Source organism: Oreochromis niloticus, linkage group LG3 (genome assembly GCF_001858045.2).
Source record: "Oreochromis niloticus isolate F11D_XX linkage group LG3, O_niloticus_UMD_NMBU, whole genome shotgun sequence".
NCBI classification, from domain to species: domain Eukaryota; kingdom Metazoa; phylum Chordata; class Actinopteri; order Cichliformes; family Cichlidae; genus Oreochromis; species Oreochromis niloticus.
In genome coordinates, this window is record NC_031967.2 from 39,387,273 (window position 1) to 39,395,815 (window position 8,543).

The following is an 8,543-nucleotide window of genomic DNA, read 5'->3' on the forward strand; positions in this document are numbered from 1 at the left end:
CATTTATTAAAGGCTACTGAAGCTGCTGATATAACTTGCATAAATAAGAAAAAAGGAAAAGTTGGCAAAAACACAGGGGACACTGAATCATCAACAGCAGAGTTTGGTAACAGTATGAGGACACTTGTTGGTACAGCATCAAAAACTACAGCAGATTCTTTTGGTTTTATGGTTATTTTCAATTTGTGCAGAAATTATTTGCATGATAAAAAAAAAACATTATAATGGATGTGCTTATTGTTCAATGTTAAGTATGTATGTGGGGAGAAAATACAAGGATAGAAAACTGTGTGACAAGCTGGTCATTGTTCCCACTTAATTAGAGATTTACATGATGAATTCACTGTGGGAACTAATTACAAGGTCAAAGATAAACAGACATAAATCACATGTGTTTATATATTAACAAACAGAAATGTGTTAAACATATAAATATGCATTAAAGCCACTAAAGTGTCTTATAATCCCTGTTAACACATGCCTGCTGACACATGATACACAGTAATATGTGTTTGAACACAACCTGAAACCTGTTAATGTTCTGATTTAACAGCAGATTTCTCCACATGCAGGACAGAGAAATTCCTGCATCTGTCACACAAAAAGTGGAAAATATATTTGTTTGACATTTTAATCATAATAACAAAGAAATAAACTGTTGGTAGATCCACTTTTTAGGAAGATGAGTTGATGAAGAAGAGAGCGTTCAGTGGAAAAAGGCCAGTGAGTTCATGTAAATGCTGCTTCTGCTGTAAGAAACAGACCTAAAAATGCATAAATGCTCCATGATTTTCATTTCTATCCATCATCTTGAACACTGGCTATAAATGTGTTCACTTCATTATTGTGTGATTTGGTTTCTTCACGTGTCTCCTTCAGTGCAAATAAAGGACTGTTAGAGTGTGTGCTGTGTGTTTTTCTGAAGCATGACAATCCTTTCCAACAAGTATTTCCACCTGTTTGTCTCCCCTCTGCACTTTAGTCTTTCTTCCTGTCATGTCTGTGTTTGTCCACCAGGTGTCTCCCTCAGCTCATTTTCTCCAAATCAGAAGCATCAGATTTGTGGAGATGCTCTGCCTGCCAGACACAGCTCAGGGCAATGAAACATGTCTATCCTCCACAATATACAGGCCTGTATCATTTAGTGTCTGTATTTAAATGTATAAATGATTGAGTGTGATCAAACTTTTCACCTGAAAAATGACATTAATATAATTATTCTAGATACAATAATAATAATATAATATCAATAACCTAAAAGATTGAAATTTTTGTCGCATTTTAAAAGTTCAAACCTCAAAGACATTAAGTTTACAGTCATATTTGATCAAGAAAATCAACAATCTTCACATTTCAGAAACTGGAACCAGCTTTAAATGTGACTAAAATAACGATAAAACAATCAATTCTCTAATCATTGACTAACTGATGAATCACTGCAGCTCCAATATATTGTTGCATTTGACAACCCACTACAGCAACTACAGAATAAAACCACTAACCAGACTGATGACAGATTTCAAACCTGCTGAATATAAAGAGTAGTATCATTTAAACTCACATGATTATCAGCCATAAGAACAAATTCAGATTTATATTGATGTAAGGTATATAAATGTAAGTACAGTTTGAATCAGTGCAATATTATTTTCACACATCAATTCTCTGTTTATTTGACTTTAATCAACTCTGCAGTGGCCCCATCATCCCAAAGCCAAAGTCCAGCATAGAGCGGCTGAGTGAATGTGGTCTGGACTCTGTGGAGGAGAGTCATGGTTTCAGAGATGCTGTAGAAAGACAGAATACCTGCTCTGTGATCCAGGTACACTCCTACTCTGGAGGACAGAGGACCTGAGAGGACAGTTTTAACATCATTGTGTAAAAATTGAAAACTGTTTGTATTACAATATAATGTCCAAGATTTGTCATTGTATCCAAATCCACATTCATCGAGGCTCCCTGCTCTGCTGATATTCTTGTATGTGACTCCTAGACCAACTTCTCCCCCTCTCCACTCCACCTCCCAGTAACAACATCCAGTCAGACTCTCACTACTCAGGACCTGATAACACCAATCAGTGAATCTGTCTGGATGATCAGAATAAGACTGTTGTTGTTTCATTTTTGTTGCTTTTCTGTTCCCCTCAGATAATAACAGATGTGTGTTTGCTGTGTTTGGATCCAGTGTGATTTCACATGAACATTTTAAGAATCCAGCTCTGGTCTTTGGCTCTGGTGGTGACAGTAAAACATCCACTTCAGTGACTGTCAGTGAGATGTTTGTCCATTCCTCTCTCAGAATGTCCTGTAGTTTATCTCTGGTCTCTGACACAGCTGCTGTCACATCCTCAAAGTACCTCAGAGGACGAATATTGATGCTGGATGAGTGTGTAGACTCACTGAGTGCTGACAGTGAGGGGTAGTTGTGTAGAAACTGGTTGTGATCCTCTGTGTGTGAGAGCTGCTCCAGCTCGCCGTCTTTCCTCTTCAGCTCAGCGATCTCCTGCTCCAGCTTCTCCTGAAGCTCTTTGACTCGACTCACTTCAGTTTCCTGCTGGGATCTGACCTGCTGCTTCACATCAGAGCTTCTTTTCTGGATGAGACGGATCAGCTCAGTGAACATCTTCTCACTGTCCTCCACTGCTTTATCAGCAGAGCCATTGATGGCCTCCACCTCCTGTTGAAGCAGCTTCACATCTTTCTCTCGCTCCTGGATTCTCTGCTGGATGTTTAGTCGTCTCACCTCGAGCTCCTTCTGCTTCTCAGTCCTTTCTGCTGCAGCTGGGACTGTTTCATGGCCTTTATGTTCATCCATCAAGCAGAGATAACAGATACTCTGCTGATCAGTACGACAGAAAATCTTCATCACCTCATCATGACGAGAGCAGATGTTCTCCTGGAGCTTCTTGGAGGGGGCCACCAGTTTGTGTTTCTTTAATGGAGCTGCATCATAGTGAGGTTGGAGGTGTTTCTCACAGTAAGAGGCCGGACAAGATAAACAGGACTTGATGGCTTTCAGCTTCCTCCCAGTGCAGACATCACAGGCCACATCTTCAGGTCCAGCATAGCAGTGATCAGCTGGAGCAGCTTGGAGTCCAGTCTTCTTCAGCTGCTCCACTAAAGCTGCTAACATGGTGTTTTTCTCCAGGACAGGCCTCGGTGTGAAAGTCTTCCTGCACTGAGGGCAGCTGTGGATTCCCTTACTGTCCTCTTCATCAAAGTGGGTTTTAATACAGTTCATGCAGTAGCTGTGTCCACAGGCTGTAGTCACCGGATCCTTCAGTAGATCCAAACAGATGGAACAAGAGAAGGTTTCTCGGTCCAGCTGAACTCCTTTCTGTGCCATTTCTCCTCTCAGTGTCAGTGACTGTGTGAGTTTCTTTTTTTTTTGGTGAAAGCAGCTTGATCTCTGGTCCAAACCTGTGTTTCTGCAGTGAATGGATCCTATCAGCTCAGAAACATGAGCACATCTTGGTTTCACCCATCTGTAATCTCCATATCGGAACAAGGGAACAAAAGCAGCGGCAAGTCAATATAAAATTTTTACTGAAAATTGTGAGTGAAGAAGGTACCACTATGTAACAACGGGGAAGCCAATGCTACATTACAAACTAAGTTACACATAAGTGACAAAGAATAGAATTTCTGGACTCTAAGACTGTTTGTTCATCCAAAAAAGTGTTTACCAAGAATGTAGTTTGCTGGAAACATGGAACTTATTTATATTATTCTAGTTATGTTATTATTTTAGTGCATTCACTCTGAAATTACTCTGGTAATGATTACTTTCCAATACCTGTAGGAGTAAAATGGACTGACAGGATCATGAATTTGAAGATGAAAATTTAAAGTTGTGATCCTAAATAAACTCCATCTGGTCCTGACTATTATCGTTATTAATAGTAGTAGCAGTAGAGCAATATTTAATGTCAAATTCAGCTAAACTTAAACTTAAAATATATTTTGTATTTTCTGACTTCTTCTAGATCCCATCTTTACCTCCAAGGTCCACCAGATGGCTTCAGTTCACACTATTAAAATCACAGTGCTGTCTTCTTATAAGTCCACTCAGCAGCAAATAAATAAAAGCTGCTGCAATATTAGGGTGATATAAACTTTATTAACAGTAATATGTTGTTTGTGATTTTGCATCAGTGCTTTCAGTTTTAGTTCTTTTAATGCTAAAATGTCTGCACAATCTCAGTTTGAAGGATTTGTTTCCTTCTTTTTTTTTTACCACTTTGCAAAACAGTCAATAAATTATTCTTTTTAAAATAATACAACTGCATGAGAGCACAGGGCTGCACGTGAGCCTGAAGATCATGCCCAACCTTTTTTTCCTTCTTTTTTATTTATTTCTGATCAAATGTTCTGATTTCCTGAGAGAGGAAGGAAGTATTTAAGACACACATGAACTGTCACCGTGTCTGTCCTGTCTTGACCTCCACTGTACGCTAAAAATAATTTGAGTGACGCCTGGAAACAGCTGCTGGAGTCTCTGCACTGGTGAAATGTCCCTTTAACAAAAGCGTTAGTTTGAAAAGATTAAACTTGTCCATTGAATAAATGATAAAATTGTGAACATGCAAAATAATCTCCTCACGCCAAGGAACACATCACAAACAGGTCAGTTAAAAAAAAAACCCCTGCTTTTATAGGAGCAAAAGAAAAATAGGACGAGGACTTCTCCTTCACAACTTACCAACAGGCTCAGAGACGGAGCGAACCAACTGAAGCTGGGACAGACAGATCATGCAAATATGCAGTAGCGGTTTTTGATACGGGCGACACGGGACGGGGCGGCATCACGGGCATCGGCAAAAAAAAAAAAAAGCTCGTATTCATGCTGCCCCGACATCAGCCAGCGCATATTGGGAATGGCATAGGCACCGATCGGTTTTCTATCGCCCATTTGCTGGGAGTAAGGGCGCCCTCCGTTTGCGAGGTGCGCCTGCTGCTTGCGGCACAGGGAGGAGAGGGCGGGGCGACGGGGGATTCTCTGTGTGGCTGGAGCAGCATCTAATAACCAACTCGCAAAATAAAACAAAATGAAAACAAAACAACAAACACGAAAACAGACATTATGATACAGACTCGAAATTCTATACGCGAAAAGTGAGCGCGAGAGCCCTCGGTGCGCCTGCTCGCTGCTGAAGTCAAAGTAAACTTTATTGTCATCTCCCCTACATACAGTCCAGTATATAGAGAGACGAGACGACGAGGCTCCAGTTACAGCAGTGCAAGCAGGGGCGATTCTAGGATTAGAGCTTTTGGGGTGCTGAGCACCCAGAGAGCTGCCCAGCCAGGCAAGATAAATCATATGATTCTTAAATTCATCAAGTCTCTCTGTGCCTGGGTCCTCGTCTCAAAACATGACATCATTGTTTTGTACATTTTAACACAATTTAATCCCCACATTTGTGAAAGAAAAGCAAAACACTTTTTTGAAAAGTCTGTAACAAAACCATCAAATCTGATAAAGGTTATTTAAATGCTGCAAAAGAAGAATGGATTGGAATAAAAAAAAATAATACATATCCTAACCTTAATTACTGCGGGAGAATAATGAATGATGCTCATAGTAAAAAGTAAACTGAGTGCATTTTTTGGACAGAGATTCACTTTTAATGTGTATGTATAATATAATACAGATACATAAAAAACACTCCCAAAACAGAATAAATTATTACAAATAAAAATCTTTACTGCAGACACTAATTTTACTAATTTAATAATACTAATTTTGTGTTGTAAGATTTATGAGTTTCATGCTTTCATAGTGATACTTGGGAGAGCTTGACATTTTTATCAGGTGGCACACACTGTAAAAAGTTTGAGAAACACTGATAAGTGTATGTGTGCTTTTGGAAAACATTTAAAGCTGCAGTACAGAATCTTTGAAACAAGCTTAAAACATTTTTAGAATATAAACAGAGCACTCTGCTTCTCTTTACAGCTCCTCACTCCACCAGGGCTGTTTGGCACTTTCTGATAGTGCACAAATGTGGTGCACGTACTGCGGCAGTCATACAGACAACCTACCTATTACTGGTTTTAGTAGAGTTGTGGCTGAACCACATAAAAATATATCATTAATTTTAATCTCCCCAATCAATGATAATGTTATGTTGGAATGTTGTTAAAGAGGGTCAAAAATGTTTCAACCCAGTTTGTTTTGCAGATTCTGTATAGCAGCTTTGATATAGGGAGAGCACAACTTCCAGATTGTGTGAGTAAAGTTAGGTTTTTTCTCTTCGTCAGTTTAATAGTTTCTGTTGTGCCTGTCACTGTTCCCTGTCTGTTTTCTTACCTGGTTCTTCCTGACCTTGTACTTTCTCCTCACGTTCCCCTCTTTCCTCTCTCCCTCTTTGGACTGACAATCATACACAAATAGATTGTATTCAATTAGATGATAAATTACATTAATATGAAAAAATACTATTAAGATCAGTAACAAAAAGTCCACTCTCAGTGTACTTTCAACCAAAAGGAAAATAACCAAACCACATGAACGTCTAATAAAAGATATAAATATTGAAACACTGATCCAACATTATTCTTGATTGACGGATCATTTGATTTTACACTTTTACCTGAATGTGGCTCTTTTTAAAAAAAATAAAAAATAAAAAATTCCTTATATCCATTATGAACCTGGTTGTCTGTCTGTACAAAAAAAATGGTAAATGGCCTGTATTTGTATAGCGCTTTACTAGTCCCTAAGGACCCCAAAGCGCTTTACACATCCAGTCATCCACCCATTCACACACACATTCACACACTGGTGCTGGCAAGCTACATTGTAGCCACAGCCACCCTGGGGCGCACTGACATGTGTGCGCCCCAGGGTGGCCCCAAAACACACACACACACACACACACACACACACACACACACACACACACACACACACACACAACAGGAGTTATAAGGTTAATGGGCATTCGGTCAGTTAGCTAGTTAGTATCGATTTAAAACAGGACAGTGGTAACAACAGTAGGCTACGGACAATTTTAAGTTTTAGGTTTTAAATAGGCTGTATAAATTTCAATGGGAGCAACAGGACGGTCAAATGTCACTGATTTTACTACAATGTATTGTAGGGTAGCAAACATCGCCGGAAAACAAGTTTTTTTACACCCAGGTTACCTGGGTGTAATGTTTTTCAGCTAAAAAGAAACATGTTATGACTCCTACCTAACTATATAAAGAGTAACTGAAGGTTAAATGCAGCTAATATGTCCTGTTTTAAGCCAGGCACTTACACCTCCGCTCCACTGCGTCTCAGCCACCATCGCTCTGGCAGCAACGGCGCTAGAGCCAGAGTAGGGGAAAGACGAGCTGGAACAAACCACTTTGGGAGGGGGGGGGAGAGGGGGGTTATCTATACTTTTGTTGTTAAAATGTTACGTCTCAACCAAGTACTGTATGCTTTTTATATTTTTAGCAGTGTGTCACACAAACAGCAAATATTGTCAAAAAAAGTAAGAAATCTTTGGGGGTGCAACACACGCCAGTAGGTGTGAAACACAGAGCCTGTAACCATGTGGTCATAAATGTACTGACACTAATGAAATCTACAATCTAAAACAAAGAATTATTTGATTCATCTTCATACCTTATGAGTTATGATACCATGGATAATATCACAGTGGACATTAAGCTTCAAGTACAAATCATTTATCAAAAAACTTCACACGAACTTTCACTGAAACTGATCGTTAGGTTTTAAACTGCTAGACTGTTATTCTGACTGGAGCTCAGTATTCAGCATTTAACTGCATCTCTTCAGTCTTTCCTCTTGTCTCTGTTCTCAGATTGACCATCCCTCCTACCAAACTGTCCAATCCGTAGATGCACGTGTCCCTTCATCATTAGAGGGAGAGAGAGTGAGAGCGTGCCCGCCTTTATATACATTGAGAGCACACGGGATTTCCTCATGCATCACTTTAACAATGTCAGAAAGAGGGCTTTTCTGTTCTGAATGGATAACTGTAAACGCTCCTAACTGCACAAATATAATCATCAGGTCAGCTATGCTCTAAATCAAACATGAAGACAGGACAGAAACGTAAAACAAAACTTCACACAAAAAGACAAACATGGACACAAGAGGGAGGCAGCAACAGTCAGGAAGCCTGGGAATAAAATATAAACCAAACTAAAAACCCGTGGAGATAAAGATCTAGATCTGAAGATAAAACCTGAATTTAAAAATATAAACAAAATGGCTGGGAAAAGCTTTTATAAGAAAAACAGAGTTCAAGAGAAATTAAACTCAAAGCGAAAAGTCATGAAACTACAGAAAACTTAAAATGTTCATGACACGTTAACAGTCAAAGCATCAGATTGTGTGAACATCTAGACTGAGTCTTGTTTTACCGCAGAACTGCCAACGCATCGTTTTTATGTGATGTGGTTTTTAGCGCGTCCTTGTGAGTCATGGGCCCGATAGGAGGAAGATGCGTTCAGACACAACATCGGCTGTAGGTTCTCTGAACTTTGGAAACACTTACAGACCAAATTTTAATCATCGGACTCTG

The 8,543-nt window shown here is 39.4% G+C and overlaps 1 protein-coding gene across 1 annotated transcript; it reads right to left on the bottom strand.

Annotated features, from left to right (window-relative positions):
- Window positions 1-1,669: 1,669 nt before the first annotated feature.
- LOC109199367 (tripartite motif-containing protein 16-like) lies at window positions 1,670-4,827 on the bottom strand. Its single transcript, XM_019354694.2, has 2 exons — window positions 4,703-4,827; window positions 1,670-3,492 (listed from the first exon to the last, which is right to left on the bottom strand). Exons 1-2 carry the CDS (start codon window positions 4,752-4,754, stop codon window positions 1,670-1,672), a joined length of 1,875 nt encoding a protein of 624 aa, XP_019210239.2. The 5' UTR covers window positions 4,755-4,827.
- Between the last annotated feature and the right edge of the window lie 3,716 nt (window positions 4,828-8,543).